General features: G+C 41.7%; 2 protein-coding genes across 5 annotated transcripts in view; one reads left to right on the forward strand and one right to left on the reverse strand.

Annotated features, from left to right (window-relative positions):
* The window catches only part of ALDH1A2 (aldehyde dehydrogenase 1 family member A2), a 274,620-nt gene that overhangs the window by 86,852 nt on the left and 173,637 nt on the right, over positions 1 to 14,131 (forward strand). The window contains exon 1 of one of the 3 annotated variants that reach the window (XM_072962341.1): positions 3,098 to 3,856. The exons of the other annotated variants lie outside the window; for them this stretch is intronic. The gene's annotated coding sequence lies outside the window, so the exon portion shown is untranslated. Of the gene's footprint in view, positions 1 to 3,097; positions 3,857 to 14,131 lie in introns of those variants that run through there. 3 annotated transcript variants of the gene reach the window in all.
* AQP9 (aquaporin 9) overlaps positions 6,037 to 14,131 on the reverse strand; it is a 43,636-nt gene continuing 35,541 nt past the window's right edge. Inside the window, exons 6-8 of one of the 2 annotated variants that reach the window (XM_006210973.4) lie at positions 13,931 to 14,049; positions 11,931 to 12,148; positions 6,037 to 7,008 (exon numbers count right to left, since the gene is read on the reverse strand). In XM_006210973.4, coding sequence (XP_006211035.2) covers positions 6,837 to 7,008; positions 11,931 to 12,148; positions 13,931 to 14,049 — 509 coding nt within the window. In that variant the 3' untranslated portion in view covers positions 6,037 to 6,836. The remainder of the gene's footprint in view (positions 7,009 to 11,930; positions 12,149 to 13,930; positions 14,050 to 14,131) is intronic. The other variant, XM_031672731.2, reaches the window with a different exon arrangement.

The raw sequence follows: 14,131 nt of genomic DNA on the forward strand, positions 1-14,131 counted from the left end.
TGGACGTTTCATATGAATAGAATCATTCTATATGTGGCTTTTTGTGTCTGGTTTCTCTCACTTAGCAAATTGTTTTCAAGGTTCATCCATATTGTAGCATGTATCAGTACTTCATTTCTTTTTATTGTTAAATAATGTTCCATTGTATGGAGATACCACATTGTATTTATCCATCCATCAGATGATGGACATTTGGGTTGCATTTTGGCCACTATGGATTACGCTTCTATGAATAGTCATATTCAAGTTTTTGTGTGGACATATATTTTCAGTTCTTTTGAATATAGTCCTGGATCTTATGGTTAATCCACATAAGTATTAAGGACTATTTCCCAAAGCAACTGTACCATGCCCTATTCCTCCCAGAAATATATGAAGAATCCAATTTCTGTACCTCCTCGCCAACTCTTGTTATGATCCATCTTTTTTATTATAGCCATTTAAGTAGGTAGCGTCTCATTGTTTTGCATTTGCATCTCCTAATGGCTAATTATTTTGAGCATCTTTCTATGTGCTAATTGGCCATTTATATATCTTCTTCAGAGGAACATACATGTAAGTCCTTTGCCCATTTAAAATTAGTTTATTTGTCCTTTTATTAGGGAGCTATGGTAGTTTTTTAAAATACACTATGGATAAAAGTTCCTTATCAGGTATGTGGTTGCAACTATTTTCACCCATTCTGTAGACTGTCTTTTCACTTTCTCAACTGTATCCTTGAAACACAAAAGTTAATTCCTATGAAGTCCAGATTATATATTTCTGTTGTGGTTGGTTATGCGTTTGGTATAAACCATTGTCTCATCCAAGGTCATAAAGTTTTATGTCTGTTTTCTTTTAAGAGTTTTGTGGTTTTGGCTCTTACATTTAGAGGTTTTGATACATTATGAATTAATTTTTGTGTATCTTATAAGATATGGATCCACATTCATTCTTTTGCATATGGGATATGCAGAATATTCAGTCGTTTCAGCACTGTTTCTTGAAAAGACGATTCTTTTCCCCATTAAATTGTCTAGGCATTCTTGTTGAAAATCATTTGATTCTTTTTTTTTTTTAAGTTTCATTGGGACACAGCCATGCTTTTTCTTTTTTTAAATCTGGGGGCGGTGGTGGTAATTAAGTCTATTTAATTGTTTATTTAATGGAGATACTGGGGATTGAACCCAGGACCTCTACCACTTGAGCTATACCCTGCCCACCCTGAAAATCATTTGATTCTGAACGTGAAGACTTATTTCTGGACTCTCAATTCTACTTCACTGTTAAATGTCTATCCTTATCTGCACTGTCTTGATGACTGCCACTTTGTACTAAGTTGTAAAATTGTGAATTGTGAGTCCTCCAACTTTGTTCTTTTTCAAGATTGTTTTGGGAGGGTTTGGGAGTGTTAACCATCTGCATTCGTATTCTTCAGCTTCTGTTATAAATTAGCACCAAACTAGTGGCTTAAAACAACAGAATTTTGTTACCTTACAGTTCTGTAGCTCATGAATCCCATACTGATTCACCGAAATCGAGGTGTTGTCGGGTTTGTGTTCCTCCCTGGGTGCTCCAGGGGAGAATCCATGTTCTTGACTTTCCTAGCTTCTAGAACCCACCTCGCTCCTTGGCTCCCGAGCTGCTTCTCCACTTTTGCAGCTAACGGGGTGGGGTGGGGGACCCCGTCCTTCTGATGCTGTGACACTGCTCCCCAACACATCCTCTCTCCTGTAGTCACACTCCCCTCCCACAGCCATGTTGTGTAGTTCTCAGCATGCAAGGCTTGCCCTTCTTTTGTTAAATGTCTTTGTAAATGTTATTCTTTTTGATACTGTTGTAAACGGAATTGTTTTTGTAATTTCATTCTCGGGTGGTTTATTGCTACTGTACAGATATAAAACTGATTTTTTTAATCTATCCTGCAAACTTGCTGAACTCATTTATTATATCTGGTAGTATATCTTGTGAAATCCTTAGGATTTCCTACATGAAAGATCCTGTCATCTCAAAGTAGAGGTAGTTTTAAGTTTTACTTCCTGTTTTCCAATCTACATGTCTTTTACTCTTTTTTTTTGCCTAATTCCCCTGGCTACGACCTCCAGTAGAATGTTGAATAAAAGGACCAGAGTCGACCTCCTTGTCTTGTTCCTGATCTGGGGGGGAAGATCTCAGTCTTTCACTGTTATGCGTAATGTTGCGGTGTGTTTTCTGTAGATGCCTTTTATCTGGTTAAAGAAGTTCCTTTATTACTAATTTGTTGAATGTTTTTTATAATAAAAGTGTTTTGCATTTTTGTCACATGATTTTTCTACTTCTATTAAGATGGCAATATATCCTCCATGTTTTTCTCCAGACGCTTTATAGATTTAGCTTTCATGCTGAAGCCTATGAAACATCTTGAACTATTTTTTTGTATATTGAGTTACCCTGAAGTAGGAGTCAAGGTTTCCTTTTTTTTCCAGCTGTTAAGTACCAGTTTTCTTTCTCTATAGGACTGCATGGGCTCCTTTATTGAAAATCAGTTTACCCCATGAGTGTGGGTCAAAGTCTGAATTCTCTATTCTGCTCCATTAATCTGTTTGTCCCTCCAATAGAAATACTGTCGTGACTACCATGGCTTTATAGGAAGTCTTAAAATTAGATACTTAAATCCTCCAACTGTATTCCTCTTTCCTATCAGTTTGTTTGACTCTTCTAGTTCCTTTGCACTTGCATATATACATTTTAGAACCAGCTTGTCAAAAAAAAAAAAATCAGCTTGTCAATTTCTACAAAAAATACATGCTGAAAAATTTTGATTGGAATTGTATTAAATCTGTAAGTCATTTTTATTGCTTGATAGATTTTTAGATTAGTTTGGTAGCTCCATTAGCAACTAAGTAATTTGGTTAGTTTCTTTATTGAAGTTAGGCTGTAATTCATGAACTAAGCATGGCCCTGTGCAGATTCTTTCCACCTCAGTATATGATGAGAACTGTCAAGGCTAAGTCAGTCATGTGACTTGGATTGTTTAAGTGTCAGCAAATTTACACACCTGGAGATTTTTCCTCATCAATTTTTTTTTTAATGTTAGCAAAGCAGATATACAGCTGAATTTGTAAATGCGAAATCATAATAGAATTAGCTGACACTTATGAAGAGGAAAGTAAATTCCGGGCTCTGTGTTGAATTGGTCACAGGCATTTTCTTTATATTTTCAACAACACAGAGAAAGCAAGTGGTAGTATTGTTGCAGAAAAAATGTGTTACAGCTTGGTGTTACAGCTCAGTTGTGACAGCAATCTGGATCCAGGAGAGAGACCAAGCAGCACTTGGAGAGTTGGAGAACTCAGGTTTATTACGCCAGTGGGCCTAGAGGAGTTAACAGCCCAAGCTCTGGACCCTGTCTGTAGGTTTACACAGGCTTTTATAGGCTGCCAGTTTACACTTTGCAACATCATATGCAAATAAGGTATAACAAAAGTTGGCTAATTAGAAATAAGCTTTGTAGAAATGGACCAATCAGGAGGGAAAGAAATAACCAATCAGGAGTGAGGGAAATGGACCAATCAGGAGTGAGCTCAGGGAACCAATAGAATTTTAGGGGTAAGTAAGCCGTTTCAGAGGCAAAAAGTGAGATAGAGCCTCTGGGCCAGGAAACCGGATGGTGCCGGCAGGAGAGTAGTGGCCCTGCGGGGGTCCTGCCGGTCTTTTTATGGGGCTTCCCACCTCAGTATTATTCCCACTTTATGGATAAAGATGCCAAGGTTTAGAGGGCCACACAGCTATTCAGCGGTGGGTCAGAATTTTAATCTAGAGCCTGACCTCTCAAGCGCTGGCCATACAGCCTCCAACCTGTGATTGCACGGATTCCTTTCAAGGCCTTGTTCCAAAGGTAAATGGTTCAGCACCAGAACAGCTATTCCTGCCCTTGGTCCCAGGCTGAGAACAGGCTCCTGGATGGGCAGTGCGTGGTCCTCTTTCCTCCTCTATCCACAGAGGTCTTTTTGGCTATCAGTGTATTATCTATTAAATTACAATCTAATTCTCAGAATATCACCAGGTGATATCGGCCATCAAAACTTCCTTTAGTAGAGGTGATTTCCTGTATGCAAAAGTTGGGAAGTACTGTGCCACTTTTTCTCAGCGTTTCTTTCCAAAACCTGAAGTCTTTGGGCAAAATATATAGACAAACAAGCAATAAATAGGAAGTCTGAAACAACCACTGCTTCTAGAGGTTAGAGCAGCTTAGGAATTTTTAGTTTTGTACCTAATCAGCCACGGTGGCTCACAGAGGGCTGCAAGGATGTTAAATATTTGGATTTCTTTTTATGGTGTGTTTTAGTTTTGTAAGCATTTTACAGAGTGTGCATTTTTTGATGTAATAGTAGATACTAAAGATTTTTTCCACAATTCATGTAAATTCAAGACTTCCTCCCTGCCTAAAAATAATTTCACTCCTGGCAGATAGCTGCTTTTAGTAATAGTAGGCAAATGCATTTTCCTCTTGGTATAAAAATAAAAATATTTTGTGAAAATCTTACAGAAGACTCTGATACGAGGATACAGAGCTGAGGTAAGCTTGTGCTACAAAACCCCAGTGTTCTCCTAAGTAGTTAGACATCAGAGTAAATCACCTGTCTTCAGTCTTTACAGATTCCATGTTGTTATTCACCAGAGTTGAAGGACAGTCTCAGTGGAAATGTTAACTATAACCATGTATTTGATGATATTAAGAAATTATTGATAATTATTTTTATGTGTGATATATTTGAGCACTGACATACCTTTAAGTAAGGCAAGTGTGTGCCTGTGTGTATGTGTAAGCAATTTAAAAGAAATAATATCTTACATCTTAAGGATTGGACTTTTAAATGTGACATTTTTACTCCACTTATTCTGTTCAACAGCTGAGTATCAACTCTGGCTTTCAATGGTTAGAAAGATCCTACAACCTTTGACATGCTCTGAGATCTCAACTGGGAAATCAGAGAAATTCTATCTTTGACATTAAAATAAATGCTTAGTTGAAGTTTTGTGGTTGACAAGGAGGAGAGGAGGTGAGATGTTTCAATTCTAGCTCCTAAAGAATCTATTTTTAAAAATAGGTATTTGACTCGAACTGACTTCTGACACAGATCATTCAACCTCATAGACGTTCTCTTGGGTAAGAGCCTGGCCTAGGCAAACCCACTTGTAAACTGTGGGAGGAGTTGAGTGTAAGTATTTGGAACAAAAGGACTCCTTTTATTTTTTCCGCTTAAAAAAAACCTTCCTGGGGTTGATTTCCGTAAGTACATTTCCTGTTCGTAATCCTAGTCATCAGCCACCAAGTGGTGTTTAAGGAGCACCTGCATGGATCATAGATTCTACAATTCAACCTGAGAACTCTAATTTTGGGTTGCCTCTTCCTTTGATAAGTAGGAGGGTCTGGTCCTGACTCATCTGGCGTCTCTGTTTTTGGCAGAATTTGGATCAGGGCGCAGGATTTCACATTGTTGCAAAGGATTTCTCTAACTCCTCTTTGCCTTTTCTCGAATCTAGGCTCTCTTCACCTCTGCAATCTAGACATTTGGGGATGAATATTTCTTTTATCGCAGGGGAGGGCTGGCTGTCCTGTGCGTGGCAGGATGTTTAGCAGCGCCTCTGGCTCCTGCCCACTTGATGCCAGTGACATTCCCACCCCAGCTGTGACAACCAAACGTGTCCCCAGATACTGCCAGACATCCCCTTGCAGGGATCGTGGGTGGGAGTGGGAAGGAGCAAGCAGTCCCCTACTGAGAGCCACTGCTGTCTAATCCCTGAGGACCCCAAGACCGAGAATCCTACCAGGAATTACCTGGCCACCACTTGCCATGGTTCTCAAGGAGACCTTAGACCCATGTAGTTTTAACAAGGCAGTGTTCTCAATGCTGGTTGACTATTAGAATCACCTGAGACATTTACCAATGCCCAACTGAGCATAGTATTTTTTTAAAAAATGCTTCCCAGGGCCTGTTAAATTGTAGATAGGACAAACGACCTCTGAATCAAGTGTACTTAGCAGTCTTGATATTTATAAAAACACCAAAAAAATAAATCCACCCCAAATTTATTTCAAATAGGAAATACTAAGTAGTTTCAGAGCAAGAAAAAATAATTCCATTTGTCAGTAGATTAGAGAACACAGGCCCCAGGGGACATGTCACATTTGCTTTTTGTTGTTCTGTTATCATCACAAAGTAGTTGAGAAACTGGATACCTCTGGGCATTGTGAGCTTTGTAGCAGTTTGACTGAAGGCGCCTCTACTTGATGTAGAGCAATTTCTCTGGTGCTTGTAAATCAGACTCTTTTGACTAAAGTGGCAGGGAGGAGCCTGACCAAGAGGAAATTCCTGGAATGTGAAATGTTTGGGATTGATAGGGAAGGAAGATCAAGACTTAGCAAGGCTAAGGGTGGGCTAGGAAGGGAAGCCTTCTGATAATGTTCTTCAGCAGATAAAAAATATGACCCAGTGGCTTCCTCTTTCCTTTGTTAGTGTTTCAGCAACAGTGGTAAAATAAGGAAGTTCTTGATAATTTAGGATCCGGATGGATGATGCCCAGAAGGCGTACATGTTCTGGCAGCTGCCAGTCCCACTTCTGGCCAGCCAGGAGGGGCTGGCCAAGGTTCTCATCCAGCTACTGATCTTCCAAAAGGTACAGGATGCATTGGATGATGTTCAATTTTCCATGTGATATTAGGCAACTCAGTTAACTTCCCTGGGATTTTGTTTCCTTATCTGAAAGATGTATTTACCCTAGACAATCACTATGACAATTAAATTAGATAATGTGCTATGTGAAACGTAAAGCTCTACAGGTAGCCAGCTGTAAACCCAGAACCAAGCACGCTATTACATGACCTCGTTAAGTTCGTGTTTCTCTGGTTTGTCCTCTGGTTCTGCCTCCAAGTCTGTGTTAGGGTCTGGCTGGTGGATTTCAATGAAAACAACGTAGATGAGGCCTCCAATGGCAGCTCCAACAAAAGGGCCCACCACGGGAATCCACCAGAAGTTGTTCCCAGCTCTGAAAGCAAACAAAGAAATTAGTGATACACCACTTGGCCTTCCTCTTGATATTAATGCTAGTTATTCAACTAACCAGCTAGTCTATCAGCAAGAGCTAGGACCTGTGCAGCACATGGAACTATATTCAATATCTTGTAGTCGCTTACAATGGAAAAGAATCTGAAAAAGAATATATGTAAATGTATAATTGAATCACTTTGCTATACACCTGAAACTAATACAACATTGTAAGTTAACTATACTTCAATTTTAAAAAGTCAGTAATAGTATAAGGGCTCTCACTGTAGCTTGGCAACCATCATCCTAGATTTTCCATTATACCTGATTTCAGATGATCTGTTCCATTGCCTATTAGTACCTGTGAGAGAAATGTACCACTTATTTCCCTTTAAGAAAACATAGTCCCTGGACCTATGGTCAAAACTGAGGGCACCCAGAGAAGATTCAGGTTGATTATTCAGGAATGGGCTTTCCCTCACCCTGAAATAATGAGTCCTGGGGATTATGGATTAAAGGGAGATGTGGAGAGATTCCTGGACATCAGTGGTATATGGGGGCAATTACAAATTAATCAGAAAACATTTGCCAATGAGTGAATGAACTTAAATCAAAAGTGGCTATCTGAATTACCTACTAAACATAATTTAATTCACTACTTATACTTTGAGGTCACAGCTTACTTAAACTTACTCTCTGATAAGGACTTTCATTCAGTGATTCCCTCTCCCCTCCAGAAATCCTCAGTGTCAGTACACTGTATTGGAGGTACAGTTCTGGGCGGAAGCAGGTGCCCCTGTGAATTGTCACCATCTTTTTTGGAGACAGAAAATCCATTGAAGTAACTCCATAGGAAGGACCATGAGTGCTCAGAAGCAAGTTAAACTATATAATGTATTATTTAAGGGTATGTACATTTGAGATACAAACTTTTCAAAAGTGGGGGAACAATGAACAAAAAAATTCAGGATAATGCGGAGGAGACAGGAAAGAGGAGCACATGGCTCCCCAGCTACGGTGCTCTGTTGGGGGAAGGATCTGTGCTACTTATTTTCTTGTTACGCTTGCTAACTATACACATGTTCCATGGACCTTTTGTTTACATACAATTTTGATTAGAGCGTATAATAAAGGAAATAAGCACAAAACAAGGGGCTGTCCTAGAATTCATGAGACCTAGTTTTAATTTCAGGACGGTCCAGAAGGTCTTTGGGCAAGTCTCCCCACCTCTGAGCTTCATTCTTCCACTAAAAGGTGGTCCCTTCCACTCGGATCATCCGAGTACTCTCTTAGATCATAAATCTTGGATCATCAATGCGGACTCACAATAAGGTTATAAATCTTAGACCATAAATGCAGGCTCCAGGGGAGAGCACTGAGATTGAGCACAGCGGCCACCAGATGTCACTCTTACTGCATGGGAGAGAACGCTGCGCTCAGCGGTTCTCACAGCGCCCTTTCCCACGCCTCCAAATCCAGGTGGAATTTTCTGAGAGGCACCTGGGCTTTAAAGAACTAGGTGCCTACTCTTCAAGTAAGCACATGAAGCAAGTGTAAGCCAACTTACGTGGTCCTTCCTTTCTTCCATCACTAGTTGAAACAAATCTCTCACTGTCCTTTAACAGATTAGGGTTCAAGATGCCTGCCAGCACACATGTCCTTTCACTGGCTGGACCCTCTACCTTCCAACAGAGTTGAATATACTGTGCCAGGGTCATAAGTCTTAAGTGGAGGAGCTCAGATGTGGTTCCCTGCCTGTCCCAGTCTCAAAGGTAAACGAGGTCATTTGCATGCTATGATTTGGGGAGGGGGGGTGCCAGGAAAATGTCTGTGTTAATTGCTTAAGGTACCATCACCAGGGATTAATTCTTTTGGTTAAACTATTTAATAAATCAACAGTACCCCTGAGATGCTTCATCCATTAAGTTATTAACACTTCAATGTAAATTAGTGAAGACAACTTGCTTAGGAAACATCCTAATACTTAAGAGAAAAGCAAGAGTCAGCCAGGGTCTGTCTGGCCCTTGTCAGGCCCTCTGGGGCCCAGCTTCCCATGTCATCCTCACTGCATGCCAAACAGGGACAAGTGAGGGTCCAAGAACAAGGCAGTCTGGATTTTATCTGAGACCTCAGGTGTGGATCCAAACCAAGATATCTCCTGGGATGCTTACCTCGGATGTAGGACCCTGAAAGGACGTGACACTCTAGGGACACTCTGGAGTCCTATTATCCCTCAAAAGTTTTTATAGGAACTTTCTGGTTGAGGACTGTCAGCCAGCCTAGTTCTTTCCTAACTGATTTCTACCCACTCTGCTTCTTTTAATCCATTTTATATAATGACGTCAAATTAATTTTCCTAAATCAAAGTTCTAAACATGTCAGTCTTCTGGCTAAATCCTTTGCTGCTCCCCATAAACTAAGAAAAGGCAGTAGGAAAACCCCAAAATTCTCCTTTTAGGAGTCTAGGTGCTCTGTGATCTGAAACAATTGCCCTTCCAACCTTCTTCATGCACCCTTCCAGCCAGTTCGTGTGTTACTTTAACATTTTGTCTTTGGATATAAAGTCCTCTCTGCCTGAAATATCCTCTCTGCCCCCATTTAAGCACATCCAAATACTACAAAATGCCTCCGCTTTCACCCCCTTATTCCTAAATTTGGAGCTGCAAACCTTCTCTCAAATCCTGGAGTTCATTAGTCATGTCTCTTTAATGGCACATGACAGCTTCTACTTGTGTCAGAGCCTGAGCTCACTCCTCAGAAACAGAACATTAAATAAAGCATGATGGGCAGCGACAGTGAGGGCCTCTTTAGCACAGGGCCTTGGACCAGAGATCAGGTAGCTGCATGGATGAATGAAGATGCTAACAAGGGACGTGATGCTGAGTCTGGCATTACATGATGTCATCATTCTCCCACAGACCTGGTCTCCTACCGTAAACTCAGCAAAACAAAAAGAGAATAGGCAAGATCTCTACCTGTTTCAGAACCACCATCACTCCTAAAGCTTTGGGTGAATCACCAAGCAGGGCTCAAAGCGAGGGCAGGTCACTGTGGGGCAGCTTTGTTCTAGGGGTCTGTGTGAAGCCCACAGAGGTGACTTGGTGGCTGGGGCAGTGGTCTCCTGGAGTGAACCTCAGGAAGTTGGGATTAAAGGAGATTCATGGGCTAAGTCTGAGCTTTAGAAATAAGAAGGTCTTTAACATATGTTTTTGATGCTTTCTGGAAGAACACAAAGGATCCTTCCTTTTGGGGACATTCTGTTCAACCTTTTCATGTTCCAGTAGTGATCATTCTGGAGCAGAGCTTCTGAGCTGTGGCACTCTTAACGTTTTGGCCTGAATAATTCTCTGCTTGGGGAATCTGTCCTGGGTTCTGTAAGATGCTTAGCAGTATCCCTGTACTGGCCTCTCCCCACAAGATGCTGGCGACAACTTCTGCCCCCACCCTCCCCAGGGTGACAACCCAAAGTGTAACCAGGCATTGCCGAATGCACCTGTGGGCAAAATCACCTCTGGCTAAGAACCACTGCTATAGAAAATTCATTGTATTTTGCTTGATTCTCTTTGTATCCATGATCTCCTAGGACATGGGTGGCACATAGCATTTACCCATTCTTTTGTTCAATAGCTTTCATTGAGAGCTTTCTGTGTGCCAAGCCCTGTCCTAGCCACTGCGGACACAGCAGTGAAGCACCGTCCAGGCCCCTGTGTTCGCGACGCTCATGTTCCAGCAGCTGTAGCGCCATCTGTGCTGGTGATCAGAATGGTGTCAGTGATTTCAGTAACTCGTGTTTCGTGCTGGTGAAGGCAACCCAAGCTCTCACTTAAATAAACTCATCCCGTGAGTGCGACTATATATGCAGGTCAGCATTAGGGATGCTCCAGCGTTTTGTTCTCACAGCAAACATTAAACTAAAATTAGCTCACATGTATATTCACTACTTCTCTTTCTCCATGTTAGAGCCCTGTTTCCTGGGGAACCACGAGGAGTCCCTTTCCCACAGAGAGATGTGATTAGTGGATGGGGACCGGCCAGCATGACTTTATGGGGAGAAAGTGGGGAGGAATTGCTGGGGAAAGTTTGTCCTGGGAGCTTGGTACCAGCAGTTGGCCTATTTCCTCAGCACATTCTGAGGTAGCAAGCCCACAGTCTTGCCATTTCCTGTGCACAGGCAGGCTCTCTTTTATGTCTTTCTGCCAGGACTTTTTAAACTTCAAGAACCAGCTCGGCACTCAGTTCTTCAGTGGTGCCTTCCTTAACTGATGCAGGCAAAGCTGGTCACTCCCTCGTCTGTGTTCCCTCAGCACTGTGTTTCAGGGGTTGCTGAAACACTTGTTACCTTGTTCAGGGCCAGCATCTTAGCTGAATTTGAAATTTCCTTGCCTAGCACAGTGGCCACAGCATAGATAGCACTCAAGGAGGACCTGCTGAGGGGATGAATGAAGCAAAGCTAGCATGGTTCATTAGGAAGGGCCCTGGAGTGGTACCAGAGGATGTCAGTTCTGCCCCTAACTTTGTCACAAAGTGAATATCAGACATGCCATACAACTAAAATACTCACATAAACCCATGTACCAATGGAGAATTTATTATTACATAGGACAAATCTGTGTCTTTTGAATTTTTTGAGAGACTCTCTGTCTTTCTCTGTCTCTTTGTCTCTCTCTGTCTCTCTTTGCCTCTGTCTCTGTCTCTGACTGTCTCTCTGTGCCTGTCTCTTTGTCCCCCTCCCCCTTCTCTCTCTCTCTTCCACACACACACACACCCTGTATCACCAATGAAATACTCCACACTTACGATGAGAATGCATTTAACCTCCACCCTCCCATCTGTCCTCCCTTGGACCCCCAGGTCGAAGCACAGCTTCCCTCAGTGAGGCACAGCATGAATCGTTCTCCTTTCTCCTTGACCATTGTTACTTACGTGAAGACCTCAAACCCCCATCCTGCCAAAGCAGTGAAAAGCCTGGGACCCAGGTCTCGAGCCGGGTTCATGGCGTTGCCACTGTTCATCCCCAGAGAGGAAGCAAGGACAGCAATTAGGAGGCCAACAGCAATGGGCTCTAGACCTCTGGGGACTCCCAAGTTTCTCGAGTCAAAAATGGCAAAGACACCAATGATGAGGAACATGGTGGATGCTACCTGGGGAGGGAGAAAATGCACAAGGGGTTTAGCTTAGCTTGCTCCCACTTGCCCACCTCAAAACTCATCCCCTCTTGTTAAAAACAGACATAGGAATAAGTAACCTGCACGGGTGAGCACTCTGTGCCAGACACTTCTTGTCACAGCTGTGCTAGACGTGAGTGCTAATATCATTCTCCGCCACAGATTAGTTACCTGCCCAAGGGGGCACTGCCAGTGGCAGTCGCGTGTGGATCCAGAGAGTTCACTCAGGAGACTGCTGTCTTTACTGCAATCTCCTGCTAAGCTACTACCCAGCCAAACAGAAAGCAAGCTGCTGGCTGGAAAAATGAACCAAGGGCCTCCCTCAAACTGGTGAGAAAAATAATGTGAGGCATCAATAGGTAAATGGGCAAAGGAAATGAAAAAAAATTCATGAAAGAAAAATAGACTTAAGAAACAAGTAAGTGGGCAAAACTGATTTCTAATGAAAAATAAAATGCAACTAATATCAAATGTTAGGGAAATGATGCCAGTTCTTTCAGGCTTCCCTAGTTGAACTAAACTCATACTACACTTTGTAAAGGCAATTCAACAGTAACTTAGCAACATGCATTAAAAAAATTATTATTTACTTAATTTGACCCAGTTGGATATGTGAGAACCATACCATGGAAATAATCTAAAATATGGGGAAAAATCTTAAAACAAATATGCAAATAAATAATGAAGCATTATTTATAGTACTGGAAAACTGGAGTCCACATCCACAGGGAAAAGACTAACTATATTACAGGGTGCCCATTCTGTGGTCAATTATATAGCCATTAAAAACAGTAAATATAAAAATAATATGGCAGCAACATTTAAAAATTCGTATGATATTCAGTTAAAAATTATATGTGCGTTACATTTTATATTTGAAAACACGCATAAAATGCAAGTTGTAAGAGATTTTACAAACAATAACAGCGGTGTTCTGAAGTGGTGCAGTGTAGCAGGTGTTTTCCCCACTCTCTGTTTTCTAAAATTTCCAAGTGATCATTTAACTTGAACAGCTAAATGACAGCTACTATTGTCCAAGTGCTTATTATGTGCCAGGGACGTCACATACTTTCTCTCGTTAGAACTTCACTAGAATCCATGAGATAAATTCTATTTATTGCCAGTTTACAGACAAGGAAATGTGGATAGCGGTTAAGAAACTTGACCAAGGGCACACAGCTCATAAGCAGAAGAATCAGGATAAGAATCAGGCAACTGATTTTAGACCAGAAGAGTTGCGCGGTTGGCTACACCACAGGTGCTTGGATGCAGCTTGTTTAAATGTCAATAAGGCAGAGACACTTCTAGCTGCCTGGAGAGTCTGGATAAAACTGTGCGCGTGGGGAGACACAGACAACCCATGATACTCTCTCAACTACCACACTTCACAGTCCTTGAACTAAGATCAAAATGTCTTTTCTTGAGGCGTCCATGTTTTAGATCACGTGCACAAAAGAGACAGTTAGAGTGAAGCAAACCCTAATGCCCCTGCAGGGGTTGAAATGTCCAGTCATCCACTTCTCTCTGAACCTCAACTGATGTGAAACGGTGTATATATTAAAGAGGAGGCAGGAGACTTAGTGGTGTCAACATTGGCAAGGGCAAGAATTGGTCAACAAAGCTTGGCTTACGCTTAGGGACCTCTGACTTTGGAAACATAGCCTTTCTTTTCTGATAGGCCTATGATGTTCATACACATCCCCCTTATTAGATTATGTCTTTTCACCAAAGCTAAGTCTTTGTTGAATGTGCACTTACTTGTTCTGCGAATGCATTTGCCAGAGACAGATATGGAGCTGGGTATGTTGCAAAAATGTGAGCTGTTGCATTTTCTCCCACGATGAGCAGTTTTCCACCAGCAAAAGACATAAATGCATCTACGGAAGACAGAGCCCTGGCACATTAGTGTCCTCTGGGCAGGGGTGAGGGAGGCCTCGGCCAGGTCCCGTGATGAACAAC

The sequence above is a fragment of the Vicugna pacos genome, chromosome 6, assembly GCF_048564905.1.
Source record: "Vicugna pacos chromosome 6, VicPac4, whole genome shotgun sequence".
In the NCBI taxonomy this organism is placed as follows: domain Eukaryota; kingdom Metazoa; phylum Chordata; class Mammalia; order Artiodactyla; family Camelidae; genus Vicugna; species Vicugna pacos.